The following is a 24,106-nucleotide window of genomic DNA, read 5'->3' as shown; positions in this document are numbered from 1 at the left end:
TGCGCGCTGGGAGCGGTAGTTCGGCGGCGATTGGCTGGCGGGCGCCGGGGCTGTTCCGGTGCGGCGGGCGATGGCGGCTGAGGGGGACCCGGCGGACGAGTGGCGGGCGGCGCTGCCGCATCACGCCGTGCTGTGCCGGCTGCGGGAGCAGAGCGCGGAGAGGCCCAGCTCGCCCGGGCCGATCCGCAACCTGCTTTTCGGGCTGGGTGCGGACTTGTTCCTGTGGGACGCGGGGCGCGGCGCCTTCTACGCCCTCAGCCTGCGGGGCCTCAGCGGCGCGGAGCCCGGGGGCCTGGGCCGGTACCAGGTACAGGGCGTGTGGGAGGCGGGTCTGTGGGGTGGAGCCCTGGGGGCTGGACCGGTACCAGGTGTCTGTGGGATGGAGCCCGGGGGGGGGCTGGACCGGTACCAGGCGAGTGGGTGTCTGTAGTGCAGAGCCCTATGGAAGTCTGAGTACGCTTGTTGTGAGTGGTGAGGGTGCCTGAGGGGTTTGGAGCCAGGGGTTGCTGGACTGGAACTGGGTGATGCGGGGGGGCGGGTTTAATTTCTGAGGGGGTGTGGAGTCTGGTGGGCTGGACCAGAGCTAGGTACTGGACCGTGGGTTGTGTGTCTGAGTGGTGTGGAGCCCAGGGTGTGGGACTGGGGAGGTACCACGTGCGGGGTAGCGCATGTTAGTGGCACAGAGTTTATCTGGCTGGTACCTAGTACCGAGCAGGGGAGTCCAAGAGATGTGATAGCTGGGGGGAGGGCTGCACTGGTACAAGGAAGGGTGTTGGGTTCTAAGGGGTGCAGTGCCTAGGGGGGGGTGGGCCATTATTTGGTATAATCCAAACCACTGAGGGGTTGCGTCACCACCTAATTTGCAACCCTGAGTACATCACAATGCGTTCATGTTGTAGCTTCCCCCCATGCCCTCGCTGATCTCAAATAGTCTTAGAGGCATGTGGGCTGTAACCTGAGTGCCTCTGTACTGGACAGCCCTGGTCCAGCAACTCTGACTCCAGCACTCTGTTAGCATCTCTCCCATCCTGGATTCCACTACACTTGGTTACCGATTGAATGGTGATCCCACACGCTTCCAGCCCCAATTTTTCCTCAAAACATATCTGCACTGTGCAGTCCTCTCCTAGATAGGTCAGATATGAAAAGCCCATTGTCTCTGTAAAAGGATCAATATTCAGCCATTTGGTACTTTGGTTGACATTACTGTATACAATAAAACTCTGATTATCTGATATAATCGATACCAACCGATGGTCGGATAACCTAAAATGTTGGATAATCAGGGGTTGGGTGGAAGGTTGCAAAGGGGAGCAGGGAATAGGAGGGACTGCTTTGCTCTGTTCTGCAGGGCGGATGGCAGGCTCCTTGGTACAGGCTGCCGTGGGAGTTTCTGGCTGCTGCAGAGCAGCTGCCTGCTCCCTAGGGCAGGCTGCAGGTTGCTGTGGGCCCATTCCCTCATGCAGACTGCTTGCTGCTGTGGAGCCGGCTCCTGGGGTGGCTGTCCGGGTGGGCAGCCAATGCCTGCCCAGGACGTGGAGCTTGGGTGGACTGCCAGCTGTCCTGGTGCCATCTGCCTGGGTGGGAAGCTGCCCTCAGTTGGCCCAGGTGGGCAGCCATTGCTGGCCCCAGTGGAGCTGCTGGCTGCACAATGCTGGGGGAGATTATCTAACCCCACCCCCCAGTTACTCAGTATTCCTTTTCATTCCACACTGCCTCAGGCAGTGTCTGATACAACGGGTGTGTTGGATAGCTTGGGGTCTGATACCTGGACAGTTTTAAACACAATACTGGGTTGGTTTACATTAGAAATAGAACAAATTTTTTTTAACTACAAATAAATGTCTTTTAAGTGAGTACAAATATAAAGTATTAAAATCATACAGGTACAAAAGAAATAAAATGAAATGCTTTCTTGCACTTAAAACTTCACCAGGTAGACTTGGTTCAAGGTAAAAGCCTTGCCGCATGTTTCAGCAACATGGCAGATCGACTTTTCATGTCAGACTCTCCCACATCCAGTGTGAAAGGGCTGGTTCATTTGTTGTCTTACATGAAAGAAAGAGAATCAAGTGGGGTTTTTTTGTCCCTCTCTTTTGTAGTTCAGTCACTCTTTTGAAATGTATTTTCCTGGGCTGGCATGAAGCTGAATATCTGGCTAGATCATGTGAGGTGCTTCCTGGTGTGTCTGCTCTCCTTTTCCCGTGGGGTGGTGTTGACAAGTTTCCTGGGGCCTCTTGGAATCTAACAGATTAATTTTTCTAGGAAGGAATGGCAAGAGGTGAATTTTGGGACAGATTGGTGTAACAGACACAGATCCAATCAAACCATGAGGGTCCCTTCTAGTATTGGAGTTGCAGACATACCAAAAATCATTAATCAAGGCCCACATTTACAACAAATCATGAGATTGGCTTATAAATAACGATATTTAAAACTTAATATTGAGTTCTTTGTGTTTGCCTTCTAAGGTTGAAATCTTAAAAGTTCATGTTTTCATGCTTTTTTCTGAAACCAGGAGGTCTAGAAGCTCACTTTTGGGACAAAAACTAACATTCTTTGCAGCAGCTGCGGCTTTACCAAAAATACCAAACCTCCTGAGACTTGCAATAAAATCTTGAGTTGGCAATGCTTTAGTCAAAGCTGTTGCCCACTTTGGCATTTTATGTGCAGAAGATGGGGTCTGCAAGAACTTTTAAGTACCCTGTCACTAAAGGCTTCTGCTTAAAAGAACCTCCCCAGGGTTACATATTCCCTGATCGTGGGTGATCTGCTGCCCCTACCCAAGTGCAAAACCCTGTTGAGAACCCAGAAAGACATGCATGGGATGTCTTCCTGTGGGGTAAACACAGGCTGTTAACCCTTCCTCAGGAGAGTGCTTGAAAACAAGCTGCAGTTTTTGAATAGCTGACCTTTCAGTCACTGGAACGTGCATGCAGTGCATCCTGCCTTCTAGGACACGGGAATTAGATCATAGTCTTAAAAAGGTGATTTTATTAGCAAAACAAAGACAACGTACTTGGTAAGTGTACTTGGTTACTGGGTGTGATTACCTTAAAAATACAAAGAATTCCTACAAACAAACCCCCAAAATTAAAGCAAATATCCTGATTGCAACTCAGTATCCTGTTCTATCCACATATTCATTGTGTCAGGTTTGTCACTGGAAATTCTATGCCTGGTTCTAGGCTTAATCTGATTCTCTCAGCTCATTTTTGCTCACACAAAAGACTGCACCAGGCAAATCCTTGCTTCAGCTCAAAAATCCCACATTCACCTAGCTGCCTGCCAACACTTCTTGTTGATTTTCAGGGACCTGGGTTTAACTTTTAATGGTAATTTAGTTAACTGAATGGCTGGGATGTCTGGTAGTAGCCCTCCTAACCATCACAGCTTTGAATAAAATGTGTACAGTCTTGTGTATGTATGTGTGTGCATACATGTGGGTGTGTACGCACCACAGCGTATACACAACTTAAACTATGGACCAATGACTGGCACCTTCATAGTCTATAAATTAGAACTGGACCAACCTGAAAAAGTGATGGCATTGTGGCAGATGACTTACCTACCATTCCAACCCAATGTGAGACCTACTATTTAGGGCTATAATGTACATTTATTCAGTGTAATGAAGGTACTAACTTTGCATATGATTTTCTGATGTAAAATAAGTTTTTAGAATGCGAACTTTTGAGTAGGGCACAGCTCATCTGTTTACAAGTCAGTGAGTGTCTCCAGAATTCTTAATGTAATTTTAAATCAAGATTATGTAGTACTTTTTAATGACTTATTTATTAATATTATTGTTTCACTTTAACACTTTAATTTTCAGACCTTGGTTTGCATAAATCCACCACTTTTTGATGTCTACGAAACCCTGTTAAGTCCCACACAGCATCATGTGGCCCTCGTAGGTATTAAAGGGCTGATGGTACTGGAATTGCCTAAACGCTGGGGAAAGAACTCAGAATTTGAAGGTGGAAAACCAACTGTTAATTGTAGGTAGGTAATACCTCAGGTGTTTAATCGCATTATGTCTTGACACTTTTCATGGGTGAGCCTCTGGATTTTTCCCAATCAAATAAAATGATGCAAAAAAGATATAACTTACATTCTGAATGTAAGCTATAGAGCAGAAAATGAGTTTCATAAATAAGGAATAGAGTATATTGATGATTTTTAATAGGACTTGGCCTAAGACAGGTACAGTACATGTTCTGAGCTTAGTCAAAGGCTAGGTGGGATTATGGTACTAAGAGCCTCCACAAATCCAATCAGTACTGTCACAGAGACCCTTTTAAGACATTGTCATCCTACCCTTGTCACTTTCTTTAGTAGTCTTGAAGGAGCATCTGAGGACTGAGTAGACCAGGGAGACTTGAATTTCTTAATGTTGCTCCCATTGGCTCAGGAACATTAGTGGAGAATCTTGCCCTACTGCTTACCAGCTCAGTTATTTTATGTGTAAATGGAAATGGAGACATGCAGCCTGAATAAGTGAAATAGAATGTCACCTGTTATTTGTACCAAATTAGCATCAGGAAAACTGAGTGTAGAAGTGGGGAGTTCATAAGTCCTTCATGTATTTGTATTTACTGGGTAAAACAGTGTCACTCAGGGTGCATCTACACTTGCATTCCTCTTTCGAAAGAGGCATGCAAATGAGCTAAATTGAAAATGCAAACGGAGTATAAATTTGCATATTTGCCACCTCATTTGCATATTCTACTTTCGAAAAAGCTTCTTTTGAAAGAAGAAAGCCAGTGTAGACACTGCTCTTTTGAAAGTAAACCCCATCTTTAAAAGAATCCTTCTTCCCATTAAATAAAGGGAAGAAGGATTCTTTCGAAGATGGGTTTATGTTCGAAAGAGCAACGTCTACACTAGCTTTCTTCTTTTGAAATTAGAATATGCAAATGAGATACCAAATATTCAAATTTGTACCTCATTTGCATTTTCAATTTCTCATTTGCATGCCTCTTTTGAAAGAGGAATGCAAGTGTAGACGCACCCTCAGTGTTTAAACACAGAGATGTTTTGACACATGGCCCCATAAGCTGACTCTCTGGGTTCCATTGCCACTATTCCTGACGTTATAGCTTACACGTTGTATTGCTTCAGGCTGCTAATTCTTCACATTTTTGTTGGGTTTAAACATATCCTTTTTTTCGACCTGCATTCTGAATCCGGGGTAACATGACTGCAGTAACTTATGATTTTTGAATTGCTGCACGCCCCTTCAAACACTTACAGAAGAGATCATACAGTGAAACTGTTCTGTTCCTCATTTATAAATAGCTCTGATACATTTATGGGCTGAATCCATAGAACAGAAACTGCACTCAGATAATTTCTAATGGATAAGTTCAAAGGCTCACATACTTCTTTCATCCAGTTGGTGGATCGGGAGCAAACCCATTCTTCATGCTACTGTATTCATAATTCAAAAGGCTATATGTGGTGGCAGTTATAGATATATAGATTTACCTCTAATGACAGATATATATGAAGTAACTTCAGATTCTCTCAGGATTGTCTGATTAAAGGGATTTTGCCATCCAGAAACCTAGGCAGTTTAAAATATGAGTTAAAAGGAGTTTTAGTTCCTACACTTTGTTCCTAAGTATCAGCCAATTTTTATTTCTTCTTATTCTACACCTTTGTAAAAGTCTCTCTCCCTCTCTTTGGCTGTCATATGAGGAGACGGAAAGGGAAAAAAAAAAACAGGTGAAATCAACTGCAGTGACCCAGTCTAGTCAGACAGTGCTATGAGACACACAAAATAAACTGGGGAAAAAAATCTCATATTTGTTACCGTAATCTTAGGTATTCTAACAGTGAGAGGTAAAACAAATTTTTGGACAGAAGGGACATGTGACTTTAAGTTAATGATTGCCCTTAAACTTTAATTACCACCATTTTGAGGTTTAAATTAGGCTATTTCCCTCACAAGGGAAAGGTAATCTGTTTTGATGGGTTTTTTAATAACAGTATTATAAATTTGTTATTGTAGCACCATTCCTGTTGCTGAAAGATTCTTCACTAGTTCAACATCCCTCACCCTAAAACATGTGGCCTGGTATCCAAGTGAGACATTAGAACCTCATGTAGTGCTGTTGACTTCAGATAACACTATAAGGTAAGCTTATTTCTGTTTGTTCTTCCCAACAAAAGCTAGTTGCTTGCTGTCTTATATGTAAGCAAGCTTGTTAGGGGAGTTACAACATTAAAAATAGCATAGAACTACGTTTGGGATGGTAATTATTGATGTATTGACTGCATAAGCCGGGAAATGATTTAAAAAAATTGTTAATGACTTAGTGAAAGTTGTTTTTTTTTTTCTAGGATTTACAGTCTGAAGGTGCCACAGACACCTGTGAAGGTGGTTGCTCTTTCAGATGCCGAGGAGGACAGTTTAATTCTCAATAAAGGGTTTGTGCAGTTTTAGATTTTGAAATGCTCTTAACAAGATAAAGTTGCTAACATATCAACTCTGTTTTTGTAGAATTTAAGAAGTGACTGGATGGAAGATTGAATAAAGTGTTGTGATAACTTTGCCAGTAGGGAACCTTATTTCCTTCTTTTTCAGAGCTTGTTCTATCTGCTCTTTCAAGCACATTAGTTGAACTTATTTTTTTTTCCCCCCCATGTTACCATTTTAGAGGGAGCAGGGGAGTAGCCGTCTGCAACAAAACCAAAATATTATAAAATTAATACAGTGTCTTAAACAAAGCTTAAACAGGGACTTCTTGGAAGAGACTGCAACAGTCTTGTCTCTGACCTAGTTGAAATGGAGAAAAATGTTGCTCTCCAACAATCAAGTCATGGCTTAATATGCTGTACTGAAAATACCATTATGTCCTCACCTTTCTGAAGGCCACACAACTGGTTTGGCTTGTGGTTTAATTTCAGATATGGAGTAAGAAATCAGTAGGCACAGTGGAGATGGGAGGAAAGATGCTACATGCAGCATCCTTTTAAAACAGCCCATCTGTCACAGTAAGTGCTGTCAAGAAATGAAAGGCATTTAATTGCAGAGGTGGGCATTATCCACCTTTCCATTTCTGTTGCAGAAAATAATGTTGGATAAAGAACTGATCCATAATTGTGAAATCTTAATCATATTTATCTAATGTAATAGTAAATGCTACTTGAAATGAGGTCAAGAGTTGTGTGCAGTCATCACCTTAATTTTTGATCGCTCTTTCTTCCTTCCCCAGGAGAGCTTACACAGCATCACTAGGAGAGACTGCAGTGGCATTTGATTTTGGGCCTTTGGTCTCTGTTCCAAAGTATATAGCTGGGCAGCGAGGGCGAGAGGAAGTATTGGCCTATCCACTATACATATTATATGAAAATGGGGAAACCTTTCTCACATATATTAGCCTCCTACACAGGTAGGTACTTAAAATATAATGATCAGTTTTGCTTAAATGTGATTCATGTAGCACTTGTGTCCCTATGTTTCCTCTGTGTGCTGATTGAGCTATATTTTATATCAGGGTATGTGGTACGTTCAGGAGCAGATGCTGTATTAAATTCTATCACTTTATATTGTAATCCAGGCTTACCTAATATGACTCTTTGTGCCCCTCACTTGGCTGAACCACATAGAGCTCTGAATTTGTAGTCTCTGAGCTAGCAGGGCTAGACCTTGAACTCAGGCAGTAGAGGCTCAGTGGTCCTGAGTTCAGTGCTCACTGCTGATAACCCACTTGTGTCACAGAACTTAAAAGAGACACTGTCAGATCAGGTTTGAATGGAAGACTTGTATTTTGTTAAGTCAACTGTTGTAAAGGTACCATATTGACTCTTGGGGGTTTTGGCACCTAGTGTGTGACAAGGTGGAACTCCCATAGCTTAGAGTGAGGGCTGTGCTTCAAAGGACTAAGGCTCTTCAGAGACTGTATGCATGTCCAGCTTGGGTCTCATTAGGAAGATTCTAGAACAGGAATCCAGTTGAACAATATGTCAAGAGACGAAGAAATAGCTTATAGAAGAGGGCTACATATTGTTAAGACTGATAGAAAGGACACTTAAAAATCACAAAGTAGATTTAATTAGCTCTGCAAATTAGAATGAAAAATTCTGTGTATTTGGGTTGCAAACATTAGAGCATATGTCCTCCTAGAGGGTGAGAAATGAGGTTGAAATTGACTAGAAAATGCCTGTAAACAAAAGCAAAGCTGCCTAGTTTTGCTTTCAGCCCAAAATGAGAGTAATACTATAAATAATCAAAATGCTGAAAAATAGATTCTTAGCTATTGACATTGGTGCATAAAGATTAATTTGAATATCTCTTTAAGCACATTGTACAGCCCTTCGTAAAGGGGTGTGGCTGTGTTTATTGACTTCACTGTTTGACAAGCTTGTTAGTCTGAAACAATACAAAATTATTACTAAGACGCATTCCTTTGTGTAAGAACACCATGCAGAGCATATAGCCCAGGAGCTATCATTTTTACTAGTTGGAATTTCAGGTTGCCAGGCTTGAGCAAGAAAAATTAGTAAATGTGTGTGTTACCCTAGCTGGGGTCTTTGGTGTACATGCTTTTCCAGGGGATTATTGGAGACAGTTTTGGAAACTTGGGGTCTTAGTCTTTCAGTAAGCACACCCTCATTTTTTTCATTGCAGCACTGGAAAATTTGGCAAGCTGTTGGGCCCATTGCCCATGCACCCCACAGCTGAAGATAACTATGGCTATGATGCTTGTGCTGTTCTGTGCCTTCCCTGTGTTCCCAACATCTTGGTGATTGCCACTGAGTCAGGAATGCTTTATCATTGTGTGGTACTGGAGGGAGAAGAGGATGATGAGCAAACGGTAGGGTGGTGTTTCTTAGGAACTCAACCATCTCACTTGTTCTAGTGGTGGTCTCTTTTTTTCCTCTCTCACATCTTCATTTCCTGAGTGCAGACATTCAAACACAATGTTCACATTGGCCCCTTGCTAATCAGACCCTCAGCTAAGTTAAAATAGAATCATGAGGTTTTAGTGTAAAGGTTGGTCTGATTAATAAGGGGCCAACTTGAATGTTTGTTCTGAATAACCAGTTGAAACTAAACCAAACTATAGCTTGATGCTTATTTGTTTTTATCAGAAATATGGTAAGTTTCTTTTGGAAAGATCTCCTTTAAAAGTGTTAACTCTGATGAGAAACTGACCTCTCCATCCGTGGAGGCGCTATGCGTGATACTAAAGACAGAAGACCATCGTAAATTCATGAAGACTGGGTGGGGATCACCCACTGCTTGATTTATGAAAGGAGCAGCAGCCACTTCAGAACTATCTTGCAAGCTGCCCTTAGTGACTGCTGGGAACTACCATTCGGGAAAGAAGGGTCTCTTTTCTGTAAATGCTAGAAGGACCCATCCTGTGCTAAATAACATTTTCTTCTTCTTGCTAGAAAGATGTTTTACTGATGCATTCAAATACTTCTTACAGTCTGAAAAGTCGTGGGACCCAAGATCTGACCTCATCCCTTCTCTGTATGTGTTTGAATGTGTTGAATTGGAACTTGCACTGAAATTGGCATCAGGAGAAGAGGAGGAGCCTTTAGAATCTGATTTCTCTTGCCCAATTAAACTGCGCAGAGGTAGGGGTGCAGTTCATCAGTAGTATTGGTGTTTTAATTCACTTTTATTTCAAAAATTACTGTGTTAAGCAGCACAGACCTTATCTTTGTACTCCGAGCAGTGTTTTGAAAACAGTACCATGGGCTATGTTTGCGCTTCAGCGATGTGGCGACAGAAGTTACTGTGAGGAGATACCTGCTGACAAAACTTCTGTTGACAGGTTGCGGCCACACACAAAAGCAGGTTGCTCTGTTGACAGAGAGAGTGACGTCTGCCTGGCCACTCTCCCAACCCAATGGCCAACTGGAAGCACAGCAGACAGGGCTGCCTGGTGACCCAGAAACCCTATTTGTCAACAGATAGCCCCTGGAGCATCCACATGGTTTTTTTGTTGACAGATTCGATCGAGAGGGACATTCTGCCTCAGGGGGAGGAGGCAGAAGTCTGTTGACAAAAGTGCCGAGTTCTGTCGATTTTACTGTTGACAGAATACATTTTTAGTGTGGACACTCTGAGTTTTGTCAATGAAACCAGTGTTTGACAAAACTCTCTAGTGCAGATGTAACTTTGGAGTTGAAGCTATCCGTTAACAGGATTTGAATTGCAGTTTCATTTTTTTTCTTTATTCCTAGTTTAGAAAAAGGGAATTTCATGAGAACACAATTCTGCTGAAGATGTTTTTTAAAGGAATCTAAGCATTCAGTCATGCTGACTCTACACAGCCTCAGGAACAGGAGTTGCAGCACTTTAGATTTCAAACAATATTTTGGGTTAGTCCAATGGCCCACCTTGCCCCATGTCCTGTTGGTTGCCAGATAGTTCAGAGGAAATGAATGGCAATTTTGAGTGATCCATGCCCTGCTGTCCAATCTAACTTCTTGCAATTCAAGGTTTAGGGATACCCGAAGTATGGGATTGGATCACGATTATCTTAGCTAATTGTTATTCATGGACCAAAGAGATCTTCACACTTAGTATCAGTCAGAACACTACCATTAAAAAGGATGTCGGGAGGATATCTAGTATTTCCTTCCTCTTCGGTGCAGAAGGTTGTGCTGAGCTTGAGTTTAAAGTTTTCTCATTCTAAATACATAACTGCAAGGTACACATCCATTTCTGCAGGCTTGCTGCATGCGTGCCACCAAAGTGCGAGGACAAATGACAAACTGCAAAGGTTATGTTCTATAGGTGAGATCTTGAAAATTAGTGGACATTAGGTATAACTAGGCTTTTGTTTGGTTTTTGTAAAGTGAGGAACATACTGGTATAAAGTGGGTCCTCTCCAGTTCAGCACCCTCAGGTGCCAAACGAGAATTTGCTGAACCACAGGAGGTCAATATTGTCCAGCAGCATTACCAACAATTGCATTATTTCCTGGGTTCTTTAGAAGACATGTAAGGATAAATTACAGCTAAATAACAGCACAGAACATTGAGAGCCAGGGCTGGTGACTGTAAACAAACGTTATGGGACCGTGGGCAGCTTGGCCACACCCATGATAAGTAGACGTCCAGCTAATCAAAATCATGCATGATGATAGATGTTGCAGGACCAGCGAGTGCTGGGCGTGAGAGGTTCAACATGTACTGGTATTAAGATTCCATATATTGTTCATAAAGAATTCAGAAATGATTTGTGTAAAGCCCAATAGGTCAATAGTTGGCTTAAAATTATATGTAACCTCTGCTAAGCATATCTGTAGCATGCCTTTAATACATATTGGCCGTGTCTACACTAGTCCAAATCTTCGAAATGGCCAGGCACATAGCCATTTCAAAGATTACTAATGAGGTGCTGAAATACATATTCAGCGCCTCGTTAGCATGCTGGTGGCCGCAGCACTTCGAAATTGCTGTGGCTCGTCCAGACGGAGCTCCTTTTCTAAAGGACCCCGCCAACTTCAAAATCCCCTATCAGCAGGACGTCCATTTATCATGGGTGTGGCCAAGCTTCCCATGGTCCCATAACGTTTGTTCCTGTCAGCAGGAATAAGGGGATTTTGAAGTTGGTGGGGTCCTTTAGAAAAGGAGCTCTGTCTGGAGGAGCCGCGAGCCGCGGCAATTTTGAAGTGCTGCGGCTGCTGGCATGCAAATGAGGCGCTGAATATGTATTTCAGTGCCATATTAGTAATCTTCAGAATGGCCATTTGCATGGCCATTTCGAAGATTTGGGCTAGTGTAGCCGTAGCCATTATTTTATTAACCCTTTATGATGGGTTTTACAAATGAAACTACAAAAAAAGTGACCAGTTCAAATGCTTGGATTCCACGCAGGGAAGAGACTGTGTAGTTTTTGCAGTGTAAACATAAATGCAAAATAGGTGAAAAGCCAATGTGAATAGAGTGCTGAACCTTCAGCTGAATAAGTACAGGATTTGTTTGCTGCCCCAGTAACACATACTGCTTAATTTTCAGATCCTAAATGTCCATCTAGATATCACTGTATACATGAAGCTGGTGTGCACAGTGTTGGACTAACATGGATCCACAAACTTCACAAATTCCTTGGGTCAGGTGAGTAGTGAAACTGTCTCCCACACGAGTGGAAGTATGTGATCATCTTGAACATAATGAATTTGAAAGTCTCCCATCTTTGTAGATGAAGAAGACAAGGACAGTTTACAAGAACTTGGAGCAGAACAGAAGTGCTTTGTGGAACACATTCTTTGTACAAAGCCATTGCCATGCAGGTAAGAACTGACTGTCTATCCTTCATTTCCTTTGAGTGAATTAATGCTCTGGTATGCGCATTAACGCTCAAGATCCCTCCTGAACAAATTAATGTATTGGCTAAGATGAGAGAATCCAAATCATCACAACTGATTCAACTCAGAGTACCAAGAGTTTGTATCCTGTTGTTGATTGTTTGCCCCAAATGCATTCTTATATAGAATGATGCCTGAAATTCCCTCTTAGATAGTATCTGAATCCCAGCCATCAACATGTGCTGTTGTAGTGCAGGACTTAGGGCTTTAATGGAGTTGTCGATGATATTTTGATATCAAAACACACTGCTTTTAGACTGTCCAGCACAGTGTATGTACAGAATGTTAAAGTTCTGACATAACCACTAAAAATAATTAATTCAAACTATCAAAACCTTCTTAATCTGTGGCAAGCTATTACCTTGTGGGTAAGGAGCAATATGCTACATGATGTCATGCACTAAGATGTTTTCACAAGCTGGTTTCATAGTCAGAGCAAGGCTTATATAATTTGCATGAGAAAATGTTGATTTTTACAAGATGCTTATCTGAAAGTGTGAGTGTACATTAGCTGTAAAAGTATTTTGTGCCCCTGACTTATGATATCCCAATTGAGTGAAACATTTGGCCTCCATGTTGATTGTAGGTGAAAGCAACTTTCTGCATATGCCTTGTATCACATTGATTGAAGGTATTCTGAATTATAATCTGTTTATTTCTCCAGGCAGCCTGCTCCAATTAGAGGATTTTGGATAGTTTCCGACATCTTAGGGCCCACAATGATCTGCATCACCAGCACCTATGAATGTATCACAAGGCCTCTTCTGTATGTACTTTTAATTCGTGCTTTTCCTTTGTCTTTAGTTAGTTTGGGTGCTGGAATTTCTATTTCTTACAAAGTGGTTATTAGTGCTTCAGTGTCTCAAGATCCGTTTTCTGCTCCTTTTGTCAGTTTAACTCTTGACGTACTCTTTCACATTTATAATTATTTTTATATGCAACAAATATACCAAAATACAAGTGTTACCCTAGTATACAAAGTAAAGAGGGTTGAGAAAGCAGTTTTACATCCTCTCCTGTCCCTCTATTTTCAGGGTCTGCAATAATCTTAAACCTTTAAAAAAATCTGCCAGAATTGCTTTTAATTTTTCAGACATTCCCCCTCCCTGGCATGCCAGTTGTTTGGTAGCTGTGAGGACAGCCATATCACTGAACTCGGCATTGGCTTTGGGTGGGGACCCACTTTTCCATTTTTTGCTGGATTAATTTTTAGTGCTCAAACCTGCACATTGGAACCACGCCACCTTTTCACCAGGTAACCTCTGGGTGGTGACTAGTGTCTTTTTTTTTTAGGTTGACAGTTTTTCTTTTTAAATAACTTTAGGACTGAGAAAATGGCAGCTCATCCAGGAAACAGTCCAATTGATGGTGTTTTCTGGGACATTTTGAGGAACAATGTAATAAACACTTTCAGTTCTTACAGTACCATAGAATCACCCTTTGTGTACAGCCAAGGAGCATTAAAGAAGGATTCTTGAAATACTGCTATACTTTTTATGGTGTTTTCCACCTGATGATTTCGAAGTGCTTTACAAACATTAGACCCTGCGACATCCTCATGTGAAATAGATTTGAAGTAGTGTACATGTGATTGGGGGCTTAATCTCTCCAATGGTCTTGTAAAATCTACAGGGGATGTGTGCATGGAGGAGAAAATAGAAGTCCTTAGAAAATCAGGTGTGCGGGAATCTGGTAAATTATTCTTAGAGTTTTTTGGGGGTGGTGGGGTGGGCTTGGTAGTTTATATCCAAAGCTTGTTCAAATACCAAACTAACAGTCTGCTTTGAAAGGAAGGGTTGTTTCCAATAATGACTTTCTCATCAAGAGCATTTAGTTTTTTCTAAAATATTTTACATCGGGTTATATCCTACTGTAAAGCAATCGAACGTAATCCTGGCTGGGACTTACCTGTCAATCTGGCAGCCTGTGGCCTATGTATAGAGTAGATTTTCACTTGGCTATGTTTGATCTCAGTTGGAATTGCAAGGGTTAAACAGCTCCATGTATGTTCCTGTCAGAGCCTTTGGATCTAGTGCTCTGGTAATGTGTGGTGCACAGGACGTGGTTCTTAGCAGTTCTGTTGTTATCGCATTAGATGGAAGGTTTCTGATTTAAGGTTTCATTGATATTTTAAAGAAAAAATATATTGAAAGTAAAGTTCAGAGTTATTTGGTATCCTTTAGCTGTGTGTTGCTTTGACAGAACAACCGTCCATCCAGCATCCCCTCCGCTCTTGTGCACCAGGGAGGACACCGAAATTGCAGTCTCACCTCTCCGTATCATAGCAGAATCCCAGCACTCGTTTGAGAAGCACGTCCGAAGCATCCTGCAGCGCAGCTCTGCTAACCCGTTGCTTTTGAAGTATGAGACTTTTCTCTGTGGGACTGAGAAGAGGGTGGAGACTACGTTGCAGAAGGATCTGGCACCCTGGAACCTTTTATCCAAATGTCTTAGGACACTGGTACAGGGGGGAGGGCTGCCCTAGATTTCAGTTTGCTATGCCTAGCGTCTTCCACCTCAAACAGGCAACTGAGACTTTCCTGGTTATCTGAGAATTCACTCTTTAAAAACACTTGTTAGTAGAACTGTATATACACAAATCTTATTCTGTGTGTTTTAAGGTCTTCTGACAAAGACGCATCTCCTCCCCCAGAAGAATGTCTTCAGCTCCTTAGCAGGGCCACACAGGTATTCAGGGAAGAATATATTCTGAAACAGGATCTGGCAAAAGAAGAGATCCAGCAAAGGTAACATGGTTTTATAAACATGTGACAGATTTAAGGCTGGCTGTTGCTTTTTCAAAGCATCAGGATGTGCCCAGCTGAGAGAGAGCACCTGTTATAGATGTTAAAAGTAATGTTTCAACATTATTATAGCCACAACAAACACAACATTAAAGTCCTATCAGGATGGTCAGGAAGCTGGGCAGCTGGAAGGGCACGTACAAATAATCATAATGAAACGTAAAGAAATCTGTTCTCGAGTCTCAGTGGTGTTGATCTGCGACTAGTAACATTCCAGAAGTGACAGATTCAAGTTACAGCACAGGCACACCCCACATATCAGCATAAGGTTTCTATTTGTACCGAAGATGATAGCTGAAAGAGAGCATGATGGTGGGAGTCCGGCTTCCAATTACATGAAATCTGCTACCAAAACATTTCCTTTTGAATGCAGTTGCACAGAATCAACCATCCTCCATGCCTGGGGATCTACCGAGATCTTTACCATGGCAACAGCTTTGCCACAAGTCACTAAAAATTCTCCATCATTGGAGACATCCCTTCGCTTCTGACCTCTTTTTAACCCTCCAGAGTGTCTAGTTTTGTTAGCCTTTTTGTTCTGCATATCTGTGGAGACTGGTAACCATTACATTCCCTTGTTTAGGGACTGACCTCTGACTCAATTATCCTTTTTAGAGTGAAACTGCTGGGGGCACAGAAAAATAAACAACTGGAAGATCTTAAGTGCTGTCAAGAGGAAAGGTGAGTTCACTGTGTTTAATTTGGCTCTGCCAGTTTTTAGCTAAATCATGGAATGTCAGTTCATGTTTTAGGAGTTAAATGGGTAAGAAAAGCCTTAAACCAAGTGGCAAATTAGGTTTTCAGTGAGACTAACCCCATTTTAGACTACTGCAATGTTGTAGAGAACCCACAGGCGAGTTAGACTAGGTCAAGTTAACATTCATCCCAACTCTTTGCTTGTCTCTTTTCAAAACAGAACTACGGAAAAATCCTTAAACATACTGAAGTAATTTTTATTGTTTCTCACTTGTTTGAAGGAACAGTCTGCGGGAAATGGCTGAGCGCTTGGCTGATAAGTATGAGGAAGCTAAAGAAAAACAAGAAGATATTATGAGTAGGTGAGCACAGAGGCTGACACCTGTTTCCTCATCAGTGTTGGATGCTACTGAGGTTCAGAGCATTTCAGTGGGCGGGTGGGGGAAGGACAAGGAGAAAGTAATTTTGATTTTTCCACTTTACTGCAAACGCAGTGTAAGCAGAAGATTTTTGATGTATTTGGATATTTATTGTGGTTTCAGATCCAATAAAGACACTTCTAATGCAAAAGCCACACCTTTTACTGGTGAAGTTCAGCAATGTTTATGATCCAAGGGGGCACAGAAGAAGTTTCCAGCAAGCAGAGAAAAACTAACTTGTTCAGTTTTTCCTTCCAGCTAGCAGGATATAATCTTTATGTATTAGGCACCTAAGAAATACTTTAGCTAATGGAAAACACAGGGCCAACTGAAAAGATTGCTTCATAGTAAAGGGGGGCAGCAGTTGCAAATTAGTCGAGTCCAGTACAAAAATAGTGGTGTTTTGTTACCTTTGACTTATTTTTTGGACTTAAAGGATGAAGAAAGTGCTTCGCAGTTTTCACTCTCAACTTCCAGTTCTGTCAGACAGTGAGAGAGACATGAAGAAAGAATTACAGACAATACATGATCAACTGCAGCACTTAGGAAATGCTATAAAACAGGTGAGTATTAGGTGGCATTGAAACTAGTAAATATGGACTGGAGGACATGGCAGGAAGGAAGCATGTAGGGGCAGACAATCATGTTTTCTACGTTTTTGGGGAAATGTACATGCTTATGATATACTTATCTGTGCAGCTCAATTCTTATTTTGTCATGTGCAATGAAACAGTTAATTCTTGAACATTTCATAAAGTTTCATCCTACTCTTAGGTGAAAATGAAAAAGGATTATCAGCAGAGAAAGATGGAAAAGGGGATCAGTCCTCGAAAGTCCACTATAACTCTCAGTGCCTATCAGAGCAAGTGCATCCAGACAGTTCTGAAAGAAGAGTGAGTTAACTTTTTCTTTTTTCCCAAGCATGGCTCCATGTGCTTTGGGTTTATTCTGAGAGAGTATTCAACTCCCAATCTTTGATAGCCTATAACATGTTTAAACTCCAGTGTCCATAAGAGATGATACTGATACTTAAGGGTTTATTTTTACAGTTGGGAGATACTTTATTAGAAATAGTGGTAACTTATCTCACTATGTAGCTAGATCTTGAAACTTTGAAAACTTGGCAGAAGTTGAGGCATCTGATTGTAGTTTAGAGGGAGCACTATTTAGTGAGAACTCAACTGGCAAGTGTCCAAGAACTGTGCATGGCAGCCCGATATTTCAGTTGGGCAGCTTGCTTTCCCCTTTCTCTGTAAAGTTCCATCGTGTTGGAAAACACCCTGGCTACAGGTACACCAGGGAGTTTTGTTGATAAAACTCGCTGCATGTCCACACACGATGCATTTTGTCAACAAAACTCGGCAGTTCCACTAACAACCTGTCTCTCTTAGGTGAGGAAAAGTGCATTTGTCAACAGTTTGGTCAACAAAAAAGTTGTCTGGATGCTCTTGGAAGGGGGCGTGTCTTCTGCTGACAGATTGGGCTTTTAGGACACTGGGCAGCCCTGTCTGTTGTGCTTCCAGTTGGCTGTTTTGTTGAGAGAGCAGATCTCTTTCAATCTGCTTTTGTTTATGGCCACAATTTGTTGACATACAGGTCTGAGAACTCAGGGGTTACAGCTTCACTAATCACTTTTGTCAGGTGTGATTGCAATTCAGGTAGCTATAGCTGCACAGGTGGCTAGCCCACACCAAGGCCCATGCAGTTGTGGCTTCACTATAGGAGCTGCAGGCAAAGCCTATGAGTGGGGTGTAAAGAGAGACCTTAAGGATGGCAGCTGAATTGTATTTGATAAATGCATATTGGAAAATGTAATCCCAAATGTACATTCACAATGATGGGGACTATATTAGGTGATTCCCACTCAGATCTTGGAATTACTTTGTTGCTAATTCTCTGAAAATATCCACTATGTGAAGCAGCAGTCAAAAAAGCAATGTTAAAATTAACTAAAGGGAGAGAATATCTTATTGCTGCTCTGTATATTCATGATATCCCCACATCTCGAATACTGCATGCAGATGAGGGTGCCTCATCTCAAAAGTATATTGCCATTGGAAAAAGTTCAGAAAAGCACAATGAAAGCGAGTAGGAGTTTGGAACGGGTGCCACAGGAGCGAGTCAAAAGACTGACTTTTCATCTTAGAAAAGAAGAGATTAAATTGGGGATACAATAGTTCTATAAGACTGATGTGGAAAAAGCAAAAGTTGTTTACTTGTTCCCCTGACATAAGAACCTAGGGCTCACCTAATCACATTAATAGAGAGCAAGTTTAAAAGAAAGAAGAGGAAGGACTTTTGCTTCCACAGGTTGACTGTGTGTTGAATAACTCCTTCCCTGAGGATGTTGTGAATATCAGGCCTCTAAGAGGGTTCAAAAACACCTATAAACGAATGGAGGATAGGACCATCAATGGCTATCGTGGCTAGGAAATGGTGTCCCTAGCCTTTATCAGAAGCTGGAAATGGGTGACTGGGAGGGATCATTTGATGATTACCTATTCTGTTCATTCCATCTGGGGCACCTGGTATTGGTCACTGTTGGTGGACTGGATACTAGAGATGGACCTTGGTCTCACCTAATATGGCCATTCTGTGTTTAGCTAACTACTACCAACTCTAAAGACTAAAGCATTACTTGGCACAGCTTAGAAAGCTGCGCAGGTAATGGACGAAATCCTGTCAACTTTGAGTGGTCAAATTTAAGTCTTCGTAGAACAAACTGTCTGAAAATAAACCCCAAAGCTGGAAAAAGCAGCACGGGAAGGCTGACAGTGATACCACCACCAGGGGAGGAAGTCATTCAGAGAAGAACTGTGCACCAGTAACAGAGTGGGAATATTTAAAGTGAATACATGCTAACACTAGGGTGCTCTCTTATGTTCCTAATGAAGTTGCAAGGCCAAGGGAAGAATTTCCAGCAAGCTGCATTTGGTTTTTTTGGAGCACTGCTGCTGTAGGTCTAATATACTATGCCAACTGTAAAGAGTTTGGTAAAGAATTGATTCTGGAAAATTTGTTTTAAATTTCTGCAAAATCAGGAGATACTTGCAGTAGTGTTCCCATAGGCAACTTACTTGCTGTTAAGTCCATCCACTTCAGATTAATGAGTTTTAGTGAGCAAATGTTTACAACTAAATAGCCACATTGCTTATGCTAAGAAAGAAAACAAGTCTTCCATAGCAAAGATGTGGGGTTACAGCAGTAACAAGCACAGAGCATTATTAACAATTGTACAGCATAACGTGCCTTGCCCTGGATACACGTGGTGGGAAGATGACATTTAGTAATCTGGATTCTATTCCACTTTGGTAGTAGTTATCCTTCTGGAAAATTGTAGGATAATTAACAGGGATGTATAAAAGAGCCTGTGTGTGTAAATCGTGATGCGTGAAATTATATGGCATGACTGGCCTCTCAGTTAAGACAGATTTAGAGATGCTAGCCAGCCAAATTGCTCACGCTGAAGGTAATTCCTCTTGACTGCCACATCACACTTCTAGTTTGAGGCCATGTTTATGGCTAGCGCAAGATAAGAGCTGTAGTATTCTTCACCCTCAGAATTAAGGCACTGTACAATAAATTGATCTCTACTTTCTTGCAGGGGAGAACACATAAGGGAAATGGTAAAACAGATCAATGACATTAGAAGCCACGTGAACTTCTAAGATGCCACTAATGCCCCACAAAGGAGGACTGAAATGCTTTTGATATTGGCAACAATGAATGTTAAGCAGGAGAACACACAACCATCATCTGTTTATCACTAACAATTGTTTGTGCTGTATATGCTTTATTTCATTTTGTAAAGACTCAGTATTAAATAAAACAGACACTTTTGATAAGAAAAGATCCTTTTACAAGCTCAGTTTGTCTCCTTAATGGAGAGGGAACCAAACATCTTAAACTTAGTTTTACACATTCATTGGATAGTTGTAAGTATTAAATCAGTACAGAACAGAGGGAGATTTAGAAAGGTGACTTTCCTACAGTAAGGAAAGCTCCAAGGCTCAGCTCCCTCTGGCAGAGAGCAGATTAGGAAAAACAGAAAAGCACACATACTTCAGCAGCTTTTGTTTAATTTGGAACACTTTCTTCATACGGACACACCTTCAATACAGTTAACAAATGGTTACATTTGAATTCTGTAGACAGCAGAATTCTACATCCACAATTGCACAGGACATCAAGGGCTTGGTTCACTGAAATGCAGTATTTGCTTCCCAACACTCAGTTTGCCTTTATCCAAAGAGATGATTTAGAGGCCAGTTGTATGTCTACTTGAGGAAAACTTCAAGGGACTGAGTATTGTGCTGGACTTCTTCCCTGCTGCCCTTACGTCAAGCTAAATTTTAAGAAGTAATACTGCACTGCTTGACTTTGGCACATGCAGAAGTGCCAAAATAAAGCCCTTCAGGAGGTTACTAGACATGCTGCGGAAAGAACTTTCTAGTTGCACAGATTAAGACTACACAAATATTGGGAATACTCTGAAATTCACTGAATAGTTTTCATTTTACAGTCTACACTGAACGGTCCATTTTCTAAATTACACTTTTTTGCAGTGTTAGCTAGAGATGTAAAACTAACCACTCATGTCAATGTGATTCCAGGAGCTTCTATGATAGAGGGTTAATTTTCCTGCTACCGTCAGTTATGGAAAGAGTGGTACTTGTGCCACAAGAGTTTATTTGCGCTCTGAATTCAATCACCACCTTGGCAAACAGTTCTTCAGCAGGTACCTCAGCTATCTATATTTGATTTTTTCCAGGAAAAAAACCCCTACTTCCTTTAGAAATCATGCCTTACTTTCCTCACACCTTAGGTTTCTTCTGGCTAAACTATCATTAATCCCCACAGTCCAACACCAGTTCAGATACAGGGCCTAATTTAGGTTGTTTGTGGACCTGCAATCAGTGTGGCTTAAGGCTATGTTTTCAACAAAAGCTCAACTGGTTTTGAGCTCTCTCCTGTATGTAAGAGGAGGTAGGGTGGCCAGCAAGGAGCCAACATTAGCAGCTGAAGGGCTCAGCCCTCTCTAGTAGTTAAAAGCTGAATGGAGGAAAATCATGCTGGAAACATGGAGTAGCAAAGTGAGACTAGAGAATACTACAAGAACATTAATTAGCTGTCCAAATTTAAGGTTTGGAAACACCCCACGCACAAAAAATTGAGCTGAGATTGCTTCTCCAGTACACTCCGTACAAGCAAAGAATCATTTAGTTCCCTTTCTCAGCTCTCTTCCCTACTCTCACCTAACTACTTGTGCAGCCACCATTCCAGGCCAAAAGTTTTAGGACACCAACATACACACGCATGCAAGTTTCCATTGTGTAATTGCTATATTAGTTACTAGAAAGTTTATGAATGTTCACTAACAGCTCAGCCACTCACTTTTCCTGAAGACTGCTGCAAGACATCACATCCACCATCTGCAACCCACCACCATAGCTACATGAAAGCATGACCACTATAATGACCAGAACTGAGGCTGAGAAGTGAGTCAGTGTTGAAAAGATGTTGAATGATTATTTCCTTGCATCAAGGATTTATTCCAGTTCTCATAAAAGTGCTGTCTTTCTTAAAGCACTACCACCACATTTACGTACCAGTACAACATTAGCAGTGTAAGCTGAATGAGGTAATATCTTTTATTAGAAACAAACAACAAGCAGCAGGAATTGGTTCAATAAAAGAGATTACCTCTCCCATCATTCTAATGTTGGGTTGACACATTGACCTGTAAATGCTTAGCTTATTTCAGACTGAAAACAGTTGCTTTTTCTGTGACTTGCTACCACAGAGGCCCAAATTTTCAACTGCATACATATGATAGAGCATGTGCTGCTTAAGAATTGTATATGCTCAGTGTTAATATGGTGAAGATATAATTCATTCCTAGTACCCTTTTCATGAGTTAACTCTGAAATACTGATCAAATGACTTCCCTTTCTCTCAAATGCCAAGCTAGTTCAGTTATAACTGGGGCCAGTCCAAATATTCAGAGTTTGCAACACTTAGCATTACAGTTACAGATAATCCACCATTATTCTGATGCTCTGTATGGAATTCCAATATTTAAATATATCATGTTATAATACTGTTTTAAATAACAAGAAACCCAAACCTAGCACCTGTGGAATATCACAGTCATCTCTTTGCTACTGTTGCATCATGTTACCTTAATATATAGTTAAGGTCAGAATAGGATTTGGGCTATTTTCCTCTGGTTTAAGCAATAACAGGACACACGAGAGATGCACTGGCCTAAAAACTGCAGAATAATGCAGTTCCAAGTTCTTTTGTGTTGCATGATGCAGAATGTAATGCATGTTGCATGTTCTATTAACCCAACCTATATGTGGCATAGGTGTGAGACTGAATTTTTCCTTAATTCATAACCCTCTTTCTTCAATGACAATTTATACTGGGTAAAAAAGCTAGTTCACGCAGACATTCTCCCCAGCAGATGTGTGCAAATACCCTATGTGTTGCTTAAAATGGAGCGGAATTTTATTAACACAAATATATTTCTAGCAACACCTCAGTTCTAAAATTATTAGTTTTGGTTCCAATTTTTAAAAAATTAAACCTGTAATGAAGTCATAAAAAGTGCATTTCTTACTGCAGAATTTTATAGTCCATTCTTTACTGATTAATTCATTTTTAGATTAACTTGTATCAGCTCCTGAAGCACACGTCAATCACATTTGAACAGCATTCAGATTGTTCACCAGTTAAAAAAGCAGCACTGAGTTAGGAAATAAGATCAATATCCAGTGTCCTGCTAATAAATTCATATTTTAATATAAAATATTCATACAGCACACTACACCTCAGCCTGTCTTCTACCTGAATACTGTTATACTGACTATTCAAAACAGGAAAACTTCAATCACTTTGCTCTTCAATGTGTTTTGATTTCCAGCACTTACTCTGATCACAGTATTTAGGGGAAATGTTCCAGATTAGGTTAAGTTAGCCAAAAAAACAAAAATCGGAACATAAAGGACTCTTTCCACTTACTGTGGAAAACACTGCACCCATTAGTGTTCCCATAAGAAAATTCTCTTCTACACTGCAAGGCTCCCTGGTGCTCTCTTCCTGCCCTGTGCAAAACCTTCTCCCCTCTAGAAACAAACTCGGTCATTGTTCCCCCCAGTCATCATCTGCTCTTTCAGTTAGAGTTAAATAATAATTAATGTTGCTATAAAGATGAGTTAAAAACCCCAAACACAGCCTTGGAGCCCTGCTCATCAGGGTGTCATGTTTCAGGAAGCTGATTAATGTCTGTCAGTTTTGTGTCATTCAGGATTGCACGGATTCTCTCCAAGGAATCTGCCTGCCGGATCCGTTCCAACTGCACCTACAAAAAACAATTAATACAATGAGCTAGTAAAATGCCTGTAAATACTACTCAAGCCAGGAGATACACTGTTAGAGTGGATGTCAGCTCTGACATGCTATCTGAATATCCACATTGCCCACTCCCGCACATAAACCAAAGCCCTGGACTTTCAGCTGAGAATCAGTGGGCTGGCTCTGTATTCTGTAAACAGCGTAATTCAGTTAACAATAACTGACTTGTTTGCTTCCTCCAAAAAGTCCATACAACTCAAGTTTGTCGGCCTCTTGTCAGTGATGATATTAGTTGATGCCAACCACTAGAGAATCTGAAATTAACTCCTCTCCAAGGTAGGAAATGGATTTTGCATTCTCCCCTTAGGACACATACTCAGTAAGTGGTGCTTTCTTACACCACAAATGCCTAAAAAGAGGATTCAGACAGGTACATTCAAGATCAAGTAAAAAAGGGGCAAAAACATCTAGTTACTTTACCACTCAA

The 24,106-nt window shown here is 41.3% G+C and overlaps 2 protein-coding genes across 2 annotated transcripts in view; one reads left to right on the top strand and one right to left on the bottom strand.

Moving 5' to 3' along the window:
• Nucleotides 1-53: 53 nt before the first annotated feature.
• On the top strand, nt 54-20,181 carry NUP88 (nucleoporin 88). Its single transcript, XM_075014040.1, has 17 exons — nt 54-307; nt 3,836-4,005; nt 6,017-6,142; nt 6,349-6,435; nt 7,224-7,400; nt 8,639-8,825; nt 9,447-9,597; nt 11,992-12,090; nt 12,176-12,266; nt 13,006-13,107; nt 14,544-14,702; nt 14,963-15,088; nt 15,761-15,826; nt 16,123-16,203; nt 16,697-16,823; nt 17,035-17,153; nt 19,865-20,181. The coding sequence occupies exons 1-17, from the start codon at nt 71-73 to the stop codon at nt 19,926-19,928; spliced, it is 2,169 nt and encodes a 722-aa protein (XP_074870141.1). The 5' UTR covers nt 54-70; the 3' UTR covers nt 19,929-20,181.
• Nucleotides 20,182-22,453: 2,272 nt separating this feature from the next.
• The window catches only part of RABEP1 (rabaptin, RAB GTPase binding effector protein 1), a 101,954-nt gene continuing 100,301 nt past the window's right edge, over nt 22,454-24,106 (bottom strand). Inside the window, exon 18 of the mRNA XM_075014039.1 lies at nt 22,454-23,626. Within this exon, the coding sequence (XP_074870140.1) occupies nt 23,525-23,626 (102 nt within the window). The 3' untranslated portion in view covers nt 22,454-23,524. The remainder of the gene's footprint in view (nt 23,627-24,106) is intronic.

The sequence above is a fragment of the Carettochelys insculpta genome, chromosome 19 (assembly GCF_033958435.1).
Source record: "Carettochelys insculpta isolate YL-2023 chromosome 19, ASM3395843v1, whole genome shotgun sequence".
Lineage (NCBI taxonomy): Eukaryota > Metazoa > Chordata > Testudines > Carettochelyidae > Carettochelys > Carettochelys insculpta.
Note: the sequence above shows the minus strand (reverse complement) of the source record. Positions and strands in the feature narration are given on the sequence as shown.

Bases quoted from the DNA above. Each gene is read 5' to 3' on its own strand.
- NUP88 (XM_075014040.1), top strand. From the start codon at position 71: ATGGCGGCTGAGGGGGACCCGGCGGACGAGTGGCGGGCGGCGCTGCCG. The intron at 13,108-14,543 runs GTATGTACTTTT...TTGCTTTGACAG, and splicing joins TGTATCACAAGGCCTCTTCT to AACAACCGTCCATCCAGCAT. The intron at 15,089-15,760 runs GTAACATGGTTT...TATCCTTTTTAG, and splicing joins AAAGAAGAGATCCAGCAAAG to AGTGAAACTGCTGGGGGCAC.